At 44.8% G+C, this 13,145-nt stretch overlaps 1 protein-coding gene across 3 annotated transcripts in view; it reads left to right on the forward strand.

Annotated features, from left to right (window-relative positions):
- Positions 1-13,145, forward strand: part of KMT5B (lysine methyltransferase 5B) — a 258,170-nt gene that overhangs the window by 27,248 nt on the left and 217,777 nt on the right. For 2 of the 3 annotated variants that reach the window (XM_033928243.1, XM_033928244.1), the window contains exon 2: positions 6,915-7,149. In XM_033928243.1, the coding sequence (XP_033784134.1) occupies positions 6,993-7,149 (157 nt within the window). In that variant the 5' untranslated portion in view covers positions 6,915-6,992. Of the gene's footprint in view, positions 1-2,419; positions 2,438-6,914; positions 7,150-13,145 lie in introns of those variants that run through there. The other variant, XM_033928245.1, reaches the window with a different exon arrangement.

Genomic DNA, 13,145 nt, shown 5'->3' on the forward strand with positions numbered 1-13,145 from the left:
TGGATTAGAAACTGGCTAACGGATAGGAAACAGAGAGTGGGGGTAAATGGACAATACTCGGACTGGAAGAACGTCACCAGTGGGGTGCCGCAGGGCTCGGTGCTTGGACCCGTGCTCTTCAACATATTCATAAATGATCTGGAAATAGGTACGATGAGTGAGGTGATTAAATTTGCGGACGATATGAAGTTATTCAGAGTAGTGAAGACGTAGGGGGACTGTGAAGATCTGCAACAAGATGAAATCGATGGGGTTAGGAGAGACTCTAACTGCATGGGTTAAAGATTGGCTTAGTGGCAGACTTCAGAAGGTGGTGGTTAACGGTACCCTCTCTAAAATGTCGGAGGTGACAAGCGGAGTGCCGCAGGGTTCAGTCCTGGGCTTACTCCTCTTCAACATATTCATCGGGGATCTGACTCAAGGGCTTCAAGGTAAGGTAACCTTATTCGCTGATGACGCCAAACTATGTAATATAGTAAACGACTACAATCTACAGGGTAATATGGAGCAGGACCTGCGTACTTTAGAAAGTTGGTCCTCGATATGGCAGCTGGGCTTCAACGCCAAAAAATGTAAGGTCATGCATTTCGGTAACAGAAATCCATGTAGAACTTACACCCTGAATGGAGAAACTTTAACCATGACTACGGCAGAACGAGACTTAGGAGTAATCATCAGTGCCGACATGAAGGCTGCCACTCAAGTGGAGAAGGCTTCATCTAAAGCACGGCAGATGATAGGTTGTATCAAGAGAAGCTTCGTCAACAGGAAGCCTGACGTCATGATGCCATTGTACAGAGCCATGGTGAGACCTCATCTGGAATACTGTGTGCAGTTCTGGAGGCCACATTACCGTAAAGATGTGCTCAGAATTGAATCGGTTCAGCGGATGGCCACCAGGATGGTCTCGGGGCTAAAGGGTCTCCCGTACGAAGAAAGACTGAGCAAACTGCAGCTCTACAGTCTCGAGGAGCGTAGGGAGAGGGGAGACATGATCGAGACATTTAAGTACATCATGGGACGGGTCGAGGTGGAAGATGATATCTTTCTTCTCAGGGGACCCTCGACTACAAGAGGACATCCGCTCAAACTCAGGGGAGGGAAGTTTTGTGGAGACGCCAGGAAGTACTTCTTCACGGAGAGAGTGATTGAGCATTGGAACAAGCTTCCAGTGCAGGTGATCGAGGCACGCAGCATCCCAGACTTCAAAAACAAATGGGATACCTATGTGGGATCCCTACGAGGGTCATGCCAAGGGATAGGGTCACTAAGGTATAGACTTGAAAGAGAGGGTCAGTAGAGTGGCAGTATAATTACAATTATACTTAAGAGGGTCTGTAGACTTAAAAGGGTGGGTCAATAGTGTAGGCTGTGGCCCTTATCTGCTGTCATCTTTCTATGTTTCTAACCATGCTCGAGAAATGGGCAACAACATGGAAATGAGGTTCAACGTGGATAAGTGTAAAGTAATGCATGTTGGTATCAAAAATCCCATGCACGAATACAGGATGTCCGGGGCGGTACTTGGGGAGACCCCCCAGGAAAGGGACTTGGGAGTATTGGTTAACAAGTCGATGAAGCCATCTGCACAATGTGCGGCGGTGGCGAAAAGGGCGAACAGAATGCTAGGAATGATTAAGAAGGGAATCACGAACAGATCGGAGAAGGTTATCATGCCGCTGTACCGGGCCATGGTACGCCCTCACCTGGAATACTGCGTCCAGACTGGTCACCGTACATGAAGAAGGACATGGCACTACTCGAAAGAGTCCAGAGAAGAGCAACTAAAATGATTAAGGGGTTGGAGGAGCTGCCGTACAGTGAGAGATTAGAGAAGCTGGGCCTATTCTCCCTTGAAAAGAGGAGATTGAGAGGGGACATGATTGAAACATTCAAGATAATGAAGGGATTAGATTCAGTAGATAAAGACTGATTGTTCACCCTCTCCAAGGTAGAGAGGACGAGAGGGGATAGATTCCGTACAAACGTAAGGAAGTTCTTCTTCACCCAGAGAGTGGTGGAGAGCTGGAATGCTCTTCCAGAGGCTGTTATAGGGGAAAACACCCTCCAGAGATTCAAGACAAGGTTGGACAAGTTCTTGCTGAACCAGAACGAACGCAGGTAGGGCTGGTCTCGGTTAGGGCACATGTCTTTGACCTGGGTGCCGCCGCGTGAGCGGACTGCTGTGCGCGATGGACCGTTGGTCTGACCCAGCAGCGGCAATTCTTATGTTCTTATACAAAGTTTGGCCTTGGGGCCTTGATTTGTGTAGCGGGGAGTTCCCCACACCCCCTCTCTTCTTTTGTTTCCTGTTCTGTGCTGTAGATCTCTGGCTTATGTACTGACTGAATATCCATGGCTAAGTAACAGCAGATGTACACAGAGAGAGGAGCTAGAAATTGGTTTCAAGTTCCCTACAGTTCCCAGGCTGGAAAAGGTAAATGACCCTATGGTGTAAATTCCAGAGGCTATTTACAAGAAAGAAGATTAGTAGAGGTAGGTAACCTAATCTTTCGTTGTCCATGGAAAGAAAGTACTTGTAGGTCAGGGCTACTCTATTCTAGTCCTCGAGGTCCACAGGCTGGCCATGTTTTCACTTCAAACCACCGATTCTGGACACACAGCTTGAAGACTCTAATCCACATTCAGCAAGATGCATGCGTTTCAATCTCCCTAGTCTTAAAGAAATTGAACGCCACATTCAAAACATTAACATCAAAGGATCTCAAGTTGAGTCAATACCACTATCGATTCTTAAGCGTTTCTTTATTTTTTTTCAGTCCTTTTATTCATTCCTTAGTTAAGGAAAGTTTACAACAAGGTATTTTGCCTGCACCTTGGAAAGAAGTAACTATCCGGCCAATTATTAAAAATTACAAAATTTGTTCTAGCAAAGTCACAAATTATAGACCCATTGCTAATATTCCATATTTAGCAAAACTAACAGAAAAGGTAGAACATAAGAACATAAGCAATGCCTCTGCTGGGTCAGACCCGAGGTCCATCGCGCCCAGCAGTCCGCTCACGCGGCGGCCCAACAGGTCCAGGACCTGTGCAGCAATCCTCTATCTATACCCCTCTATCCCCTTTTTCAACAGAAAATTGTCCAATCCTTTCTTAAACCCCATTACCGTACTCTGCCCTATTACGTCCTCTGGAAGCGCATTCCAGGTATCCACCACCCGTTGAGTAAAGAAAAACTTCCTAGCATTTGTTTTTAATCTATCCCCTACCAATTTTTCCGAATGCCCTCTTGTTCTTTTATGTTTTGAAATTTTGAAGAATCTATCTCTCTCTACTTTCTCTATGCCCTTCATGATCTTGTAGGCCTCTCCCCCCCCCATCATGTAGAAGTTTCCTACCGTCGTCCTGCTGCTTCCTCTGCTGGCGGTCCTGCCCCTTCTCTTAGCCCTGCGTCTACGCTGCTTCCTCTTCCGGCGGTCCCGCCCTTTCTCTGACATCAGAGAAAGGGTGGGACCGCCGGAAGAGGAAGCAGCGTAGACGCAGGGCTAAGAGAAGGGGCAGGACCGCCAGCAGAGGAAGCAGCAGGACGACGGTAGGAAACTTCTACATGATGGGGGGGATGGGGAGGCTGTGGGGGTGCGAGCGGTCCTTCGGGGTGGGGGTGCGGGTGCGTGTTCGAGCGAGCGGTCCTTCGGGGTGCGGGTGCGAGTGGTCCTGCGGGGGGGGGGGGTTAATCGGATGTCGGGGGGGAACTATGTAAAAAAAAAAAGGGGGGGCATCAGGCTTTCAGGGTGGGGACAGGACTTCAAGGGGGAGAGGAGAGTGGGCTGGCCAGAGGAGAGTCGGAGCAGCATGCGCGGTATACAGGTGTGCGCGGTATATAAAAATTTATTTACATAAATTACAGTTCCCGCGCGCTATACCCGTGTGCGCGTTTTACACGGGTGCGCGGTATATGAGTGAAAATACGGTAGTTCTATTATGGGGGCGGAGATTGGGTGGAGATGGGCAGGGTCTGGTCCACGACATAGCCCAGTGTTCTTCAACTGCCGGTCCACATAACAATTATTTTATTTCCACCGGTCCATAGGTGTCAGAAGGTTGAAGAACACTGATCTAGATCATCATAAAATCTGTGTTTCTAATCTCCCTCGATCTTTCTTCTGCATTCGATACCATAGATCATGATCTCCTACTCGGACGCTTAGAAGCTATTGGTATTACTGACCTATGTTCTTGTATGGTTTTGTTCCTACTTTGAAAACTGATCTGCTACTATCTCATTTAATAACACAATTTCAAATAAAATTTCTTCAAGCTATGGAATTCCTCAAGGGTCTATTCTTTTTCCATTCCTATTTAATATTTTTCTCTCACCTTTAATGACTCTTTGTCAATCTATTGGATTCAATGCGCTTGCTTACGCAGACGATATTCAACTTTTCTACCCAATAGATACCGAGAATCCTTCAGAATCAATATCAATCACCCAGAAACTTGAGCAAATACATCATTAGCTCGCTACTAATAGACTTGTTCTCAGCATTTCCAAATCAAATGTAACGCTTTTTCTGTGGAAATAAGGTCTAAAATTTGACCACCCTATTACTCTTACAGGTGCTACACTTCATGCAGTCACTACCATCAAAATTCTAGGGATCATATTCGTCCAGAAACTGTCCTATCATGATCATATTATCAGTATAGTCAAATCAACATTCTTCAGGTTGCGGCAAATTTGTTCAATTTCTAAATGGTTAGAACCAAAATCCTTAAACATATGAATCCATTCACTGATCATTTCTAAAATCGATTATTGTAACGCTTTATTTAGGGGTATTACTTAAAAAGAGATTAGGCGTTTACAGCTAATTCAAAACGCCTCTATTAAAATTATCATGAACGCAGGTTTGACCATGTTTCGCCACTTCTTAAAAAATCTCATTGGCTCCCAGTATTGCATAGAATAATTTACAAAATATGTCTGTTATCATTTAAGGCCCAACTCTATAAGTCTCCAGCTTTCATCGACAGGATTCTAATTCCCTACGCCTCCACTAGAACTCTTTGATTGATAACTGTTCCATCACTTAAAACCATTAATACATGAAGGCAATACGTTTTTTCCGTCATGGCCCCTCAATTTTGGAATTCCTTGCCAATTGACTTAAGGGAGGAAAGAAACATTGACAGATTTAAGAGTCAATTAAAGTGCTTTCTTTTTAAAGAAAGCATTTGACTGCTAGACATCTTAAAAACACCAAATTAAAGTAAATTCCGTTCTTTTCTTTTTTTAATAAAACAAAAAAAAAATAAAACAACAATCCCTTCTCTTGTAATGCTCCTTGATTGTTGCATCTGCCTCCAATTATTGTATTTCTATCCTATTTACCCAATAGTCCCGTCATAAGAACATAAGAATTGCCGCTGCTGGGTCAGACCAGTGGTCCATCGTGCCCAGCAATCCGCTCCCGCGGTGGCTCCCAGGTCAAAGACCAGCGCCCTAACTGAGACCAGCCCTACCTTTGTACATTCTAGTTCCACAGGAACTTGTCTAACTTTGTCTTGAATCCCTGGAGGGTGTTTTCTCCTACGACAGCCTCCGGAAGAGTGTTCCAGTTTTCCTCCACTCTCTGGGTGAAAAAGAACTTCCTTACGTTTGTATGGAATCTATCCCCTTTTAGCTTTAGAGAGTGCCCTCTCATACTCCCTACCTTGGCGAGGGTGAACAACCTGTCTTTATCTACTAAGTCTATTCCCTTCATTATCTTGAAGGTTTCAATCATGTCCCCTCTCAGTCTCCTCTCTCACTGTATGACAACTCCTCTAGCCCCTTAACCATTTTAGTTGCTCTTCTCTGGACCCTTTCGAGTAGTACTGTGTCCTTCATCAAGTACGGCGACCAGTGCTGGATGCAGTATTCCAGGTGAGGGCGTACCATGGCCCGGTACAGCGGCATGATAACCTACTCCGATCTGTTCGTGATCCCCTTCTTAATCATTCCAAGCATTCTGTTTGTCCTTTTCGCCGCTGCCGCGAATTGCACGGACAGCTTCATCGACTTGTATTTGCTATATGAACTCTATGTTCCCCTGTTTATTGTTATAAATTATTTTTAGAATATTTTGTTTAATATATTTTAGAATATATTTAAAAAATATATTTTAGAATATATTTGTTTAATCGCCCCGAATATATGATAGGGCGATTAAACAAATTTTAAATAAACTTGAATATGCAGGAGAGATTTGTATGCATGCATGCACTGCCATATCATACATATTTATGGTAGATATCCTGAAACAACAAGAAAATTCACCAAGAAAATTCCACGGAAGACAGGAGAACTGTGGAAATGGACGGAAACTGTGCAATTGATTATCTTGATACTATTAGTTTATTATAAAGTCAACACCCACACCCCGAAGACTGAAAGTCTTCACAATAAATGGTGGAGTTAAAATGATCCAGTGATACACAGTGGGAGTGTTGTGGTGTGGACATGACACGGTCCGTGTTTCAGTTGCAAAGACCTTCTGGGGTCCTATGGGAATATATGAGCGTGAAAATATGCTTTGGAGAAATACAGAGAAATTGAAAAGATGAATGAAATATTGTATGACTGAGAGGCAAATCAAAAAGTCTAGGTGAGACAGTGGAAAGAGAAAGCTGATATAAAAGAGACACATTAAACGGAAGTACCTCGTGGAACGAGTGACAGGTGAACGAGAATCTGAAATAACGGACATATATGGTTAGTGACCTGACTGGCTAGGTGTGTTCCAAGGACATTGAGAACCCTTAATATAAAGCAGTTTGGTTTATTAAAAATGTGATATATGCTGCACATCATTTTCACCTGAGCTGTTTACAACAAAAATAATTTTATGAGAGCTCTGAAGAGCATTACCAACAATAGAATTTTCTCTTTTTAATTTGTTTGTACATAGGAGTGAGAAATTACTGACCTGTGTCTCTGGGCCTTCAAAGAAGTGACTAAATGCAACTGGATCGGGTGTTTTGTTGGCATGAAGTGGTTGGGAGAATCCAAGACCATGGTAGTGAATGGCAGGCGACATGGAGCCCGTGTGTCTGAGCATCAGCAGAATCAATCCAAGCTGCAGCACAATGGGAAGGAGAACCCTAGGACCAATAGGAATGGAACAGAAAGGCGATCCAGTAGATGTGAGTAGCTTTCAGTAAGGCATGATTCTGAAAGTAAATATGGTTCTCAACCCAGTCCTTGGGACACATGCAGCCAGTCAGGTTTTTAGGATACCAAAATGGATATGCTTGAGATAGATTTACAGAAGATTTATATTCATTGTCTCTCCATTGACCTATTGGCTATGCCCCAAGGACTGGGCTGAGAACCTTTGCTCTAGTTTTTCCTTATGGGAGTTGTCTGCCATTTTTATTATATTTTTTAGATTCATAATGCTGTTTTGAAACCTAGAAAAGAATTGCAAATGGGTAAAGCTAGAATAAAAGATCATGGATTTTGATATTATGCCTTTCTATGGTATAAACAAAGCAGCTTACATTTTATTAAATACAGATATTTTCTCTGTTCCTAGTAGACGCACAGTCCATTCTTAAGAACATAAGAATAGCCTTACTGGGTCAGACCAATGGTCCATCAAGCCTGGAAGCCCGTTCTAACGGTGGCCAGTCATCACTAGTACCTGGCCAAAACCCCCAAAACTGGCAACATTCTATGCTACCTATACACAGCAAGCAGTGGCTTCCCCCATGTCTGTCTCAATAACAGACTATGGACTTGAACTGAATGTACACTAATGCAAGGAGCCTAAAAAACAAAATGGGGGAATTAGAAGTCAGCCAAAAATGAGAGCCTAGACATCATAGGGATCACGGAAACATGGTGGAACAAGGAAAACAAATGGTTCATAGTACTGCCAGGGTACAAGCTCTATCGAAAAGACAGGACATATCAGAAAGGAGGAGAAATAGCACTATACTTTAAGGACACCATTCACTTGACCAGTGTGGACGCAGCAACGACCAGTGATCAACTGGAATCACTATGAGTTAAAATACCAGGAAGAAACGGATCTGAGATAAAGTTGGGACTGTACTACCGTCCACCTGGGCAAACTGAAGCAAATGATACAGTAATGGAAGCCGAGCTGAGGTGGGAATGCAAGAACACTAACACCATAGTTATGGGAGATTTCAACTATCCTGGGATAGACTGGAGTCTTGGAATTTCCAAATGTAGGAAGGAAACGGAGTTCCTGGAGGCTGTACGGGACTGCTTCATGGAACAACTTGTCAAGGAACCAATGAGGGGGTCAGCAATTCTGGATCTAATACTCAATGGGCTGAAAGGACCTGCTAAGGGAGTGGAAGTAGTGGGACCATTAGGAAACAGTGACCACAATATGATCCAGTTCAAAGTGGAAGTAGGATTACCAAAGGTAAGAGAACAAATGCAACAGTGTTTAACTTCAAGAAAGGGAACTATGATGCCATGAGATGAATGGTGAGAAAAAAACTCAAAAACAGCTCCCGGAAAGTGCAGACTGTGAGCAAGCCTGATCCTTATTCAAAGACACAGTAAACAAGGCGCAAAACCTGTATATACCCAGATTTAGAAAAGGATGCAAAAAGAATCAAACAAAAGACCCGGCATGGATAACCAACGAAGTAAAGAAAGTAATAGGAGACAAGAAAAGATCATTTCGGAAGTGGAAAAAGGACAAAAACGAAGAAAATTGGAAAGAGCACAGGAAGCAACAAAAAGAATGTCACCGAGTGGTCAGAAAAGCAAAGAAAGAATATGAAGAGAGACTAGCCAAGGAAGCATGAAATTTTAAACCGTTCTTCCTATATGTGAAAGGAAAACATCCGGCGAGGGAGCAGGTGGGTCCGCTGGATGAGGGCAACAGGAAAGGAGTTGTGAAGGAGGAAAAGGAGGTGGCAGACAGACTAAACATGTTCTTCTTGTCGGTCTTTACAAGAGAAGACACATCCAACGTGCCGGAACCGGAAAAAATCTAAAAGGGGGATCAAGAGGGAAAATTATCATATATGAAGGTAAGCCTCGAAGACGTACTCAAACAGATAGACAGATTAAAAACTGACAAATCTCCGGGCCCAATGGAATCCACCCGAGAATACTGAAAGAGCTCGGAGACGAAACAGCTGAGTTACTACGGCAGATTTGTAACCTATCCTTGTGAACAGGGGTAATCGGAGGACTGGAGGATAGTGATTGTTACACCTATCTTCAAAAAGGGATCGAGAGGCGACCCAGGGAACTACAGGCTTAACCTCAGTTCCGGGGAAGATGGCCGAATCATTGATCAAGGAAAGTATCGATGAGCATTTAGAAAAAAGTAATCTGATGAGAACAAGCCAGCATGGTTTCTGTAAAGGAAGATCATGCCAAACAAACCTACTGCATTTCTTTGAGGGGATAAGCAAACAATTGGACAAGGGTAACCCCATAGACATCATATATCTGGATTTCCAAAATGCCTTCGACAAGGTACCTCATGAGCGCCTAATAAGAAAACTATGGAGCCACGGGGTGGTAGGGGACGTGCACAGATGAATCAGGAACTGGCTGGCGGACAGGAAACAGAGGGTAGGAGTTAAGGGACACTACTCTGACTGGAAAGGGGTCACAAGTGGTGTCCCACAGGGGTCAGTGTTGGGACCGCTGCTGTTCAATATATTCATAAATGACCTGGAAAAAGGGACGAAGTGCGAAGTTATAAAATTTACGGACGACACAAAACTCTCCAGTAGGGTCAGAACCGTTGAGGAATGCAAAGAACTACAAAGAGATCTGAACAAACTGAGTGAGTGGGTAAAGAGATGGCAGATGAGCTTCAATGTGGAGAAATGTAAGGTCTTGCACATAGGGAAGGGGAACCCCATGTATAGCTATATGATGGGAGGGAGGGTACTGGGAGAAGGCAACCTAGAAAGAGACTTGGGAGTATTGGTGGATATAACAATGAAGCCGGCGGCGCAATGTGTAGCGGCCTCAAAGAAAGCGAACAAAATGTTGGGCATTATCAAAAAGGGTATCGCTACCAGAACGAAGGAAGTTATTCTACCACTGTATCGGGTGATGGTGCGCCCGCATCTGGAGTACTGCGTCCAATACCTTAAGAAGAATATGGCGATACTCGAGAGGGTCCAGAGAAGAGCGACAAGGATGATAAAGGGCATGGAAAACCTCTCGTATACTGAAAGGCTGGAGAAGCTGGGGCTCTTCATCCTGGAAAAGCGGAGATTTAGAGGCGACATGATAGAGACTTATAAAATCATGAACGGCATAGAGAAGGTGGAGAGGGACTGATTCTTCAGACTAGCGGGGACAACAAAAACAAGAGGGCATTCAGAAAAATTGAAAGGAGACAGATTCAAAACGAATGCTAGGAAGTTCTTCTTTACTCAGAGGGTGGTGGACACCTGGAATGCACTCCCAGAGGAGGTAAGAACGCGGCGGCCCAAACAGGTCACGACCTGTCTGAATCACCAGAAGGGGCCCTCTTGCCACCTTGGTTTCCCATTGAGTCCTATCTTCCCATCGAAGTCCTAACCCTCCGGTCTTGCACATGCACTACCTGTTTGGGTTTCTATACTTATTACCTGGTTAGCTTTCTATACCTGTGTTACATCCCAGCACCTCTCTCAGTATCCCACGATCCCTTTATCCCTCAGGAATCCGTCCAATCCCTGTTTGAATCCCTGTACCGTACTCTGCCTGATCACTTCCTCCGGTAGCGCATTCCAGGTGTCCACGACCCTTTGGGTGAAAAAAAACTTCCTTGCATTTGTTTTGAACCTATCTCCCTTCAGTTTCTCCGAATGCCCCCTCGTACCTGTTGTCCCCTTCAGCCTGAAGAATCTGTCCCTATCCACCCTCTCTATGCCCCTCATGATCCTGAAGGTCTCTATCATATCTCCCCTGAGCCTCCTTTTTTCCAGAGAGAAGAGCCCCAGCCTATCCAACCTCTTGGCGTATGGGCAGTGTTCCAGCCCTCTTACCAGTTTCGTTGCTCTCCTTTGGACTTTGTTTGCCCAGTGTTCCAGCTTGTCCAGGTCCCTTTGCAGGTCCTCACACTCCTCCCTGGATCTAACTCTGCCGCACAGTTTGGTATCGTCTGCAAATTTTATAACCTCGCACTTTGCCTCCTTTTCCAGGTCATTGATAAATATGTTGAAGAGTAACGGCCCCAGCACCGATCCCTGTGGCACACCGCTCGTGACTCCCCGCCAGTCAGAATATTGTCCCTTTACTCCGACCTCTGCAGTCTACCCGACAACCAGTGCTTGATCCATCTGTGCACATCCCCTCCCACCCCGTGGTTCCACAGCTTCCTAAGCAGCCTTTCATGTGGCACCTTGTCGAAAGCCTTTTGAAAATCGAGGTAAATGATGTCTATGGGTTCCCCATTGTCCACCCGACTGCTTATTCCCTCAAAGAAGTACAAAAGGTTCGTTAAGCATGACCTTCCCTTACAGAATCTGTGCTGGCTTGTTCTCAGTAGGCCATTTCTCTCGATGTGCTCGCAAATACCATCCTTGATCATAGCTTCCACCCTCTTCCCTATAATTGAAGTCAGGCTCACCGGCCTGTAGTTCCCGGGGTCACCCCTCGATCCCTTCTGTAATAGGACAGAGTACAATATTGGGCTTCAAAAAGAGATTGAATGACTTCCTGAAGGAGAAGGGGATTGAAGGGTACAGATAGAGGGTAATTATATAAACAATTTGGGTGAACGATCACTTGCAGGTCATGGACCTGAGGGGCCGCCGCGGGAGCGGACTGCTGGGCACGATGGACCCCCTGGTCTGACCTGGCAGAGGCAATGCTTATGTTTTCCTCCAGGAAATTGTTCAAACCTTTCTTAAAACCAGCTACATTAACCATTCTTACCACGACCTCTGGCAATGCGTTCCAGAGCTTAACTATTCTCTGAGTGAAAAAATATTTCCTCTATTGGTTTTAAAAGTATTTCCCTGTAACTTTGTGTCCCCTAGTCTTTGTAATTTTTGATGGAGTAAAACATTTATCTACTTATACCCCGTTCTACACCACTCAGGATTTTGTAGACTTCAGTCATATCTCCCCTCAGTTATCTCTAGCCCTAATCTTTTTAGTCTTTCTTCATACAAGAGAAGTTCCATCCCCTTTATCATCTTGGTCACTCTTCTTTGAACCTTTTCTAGTTCTGCTATATCTTTCTTGAGATATGGTGACCAGAATTGAACGCAATACTCCAGCTGAGGTTGCACTATGGAGCGATACAGAAACATTATAACATTCTTAATCTTGTTAACCATCCCTTTTTAAATAATTCCTTGCATCTTGTTTGGCCACCATCACGCATTGGATGGAAGGTTTCATCGTATTGTCTACAATGGCGCTAATCCCCAAGGTGCACCCTAGCATCTAGTAACTATGATTTTGCTTATTATTCCCAATGTGTATTCTGGTATATCCTTTCCAAATTCTATACACAAGGTGTTCAATCCATAGCTACAATCCAGTGTTTGCGGAAATCCAACACTTCTCACCATGTGCTCTTCCTACTACTGAGAGAGATACAGAGCCACGTACAGCTTCAGTTTCTGCAAACAATTCATGCAGAAGTCTTTCTGATCTGTTCTGCTTCTTATTTTTTTGAGTTAAAGTTCGTTTTCAGTGGCTTTTGGTGCCGAGTGACTCCTTGTGGTGGTCTTTTTGCCAGAGGAAAGGAAGCATTTCCGAATATTCAGACTGTTGCTTCTTAGAGAAACTTCGGTGGACCTGTGGAGCCAGCCTGCTGTTTTTCACCCTGCTCGGGGTCCATCTCTCCCTGGGAGCTAGCTTGCCTTCTTACAGTGTCAGAGGTTTAAGCTAGAGAGCTACACAGGAACAGGGATGACAGAGATCCTGCGGGGTTGGAGAGAGCTTCCTTGGTGCGCATGCCCCCTTTTCCTGCCCTCCAGCTGGCTCCTCTATTCAGCGTGCAGCGCTCCCAGCACGCCACACTTAGCTGACCCGGAAGTCTTCCCCCGATGTCGGAGGGAAGGTTTCACGACAGCAGCGTGCAGGGCCCGCTGTCCTGCGAAGAAGCATATGGTGACTGGCGATTGACAAGCGTGACCTCTAGCCCTACCCCCTTCATAAATGCTTGCTTGCTGCTCTCCCTTCC

Source organism: Geotrypetes seraphini, chromosome 19 (assembly GCF_902459505.1).
Source record: "Geotrypetes seraphini chromosome 19, aGeoSer1.1, whole genome shotgun sequence".
Taxonomy (NCBI): Eukaryota; Metazoa; Chordata; class Amphibia; order Gymnophiona; family Dermophiidae; genus Geotrypetes; species Geotrypetes seraphini.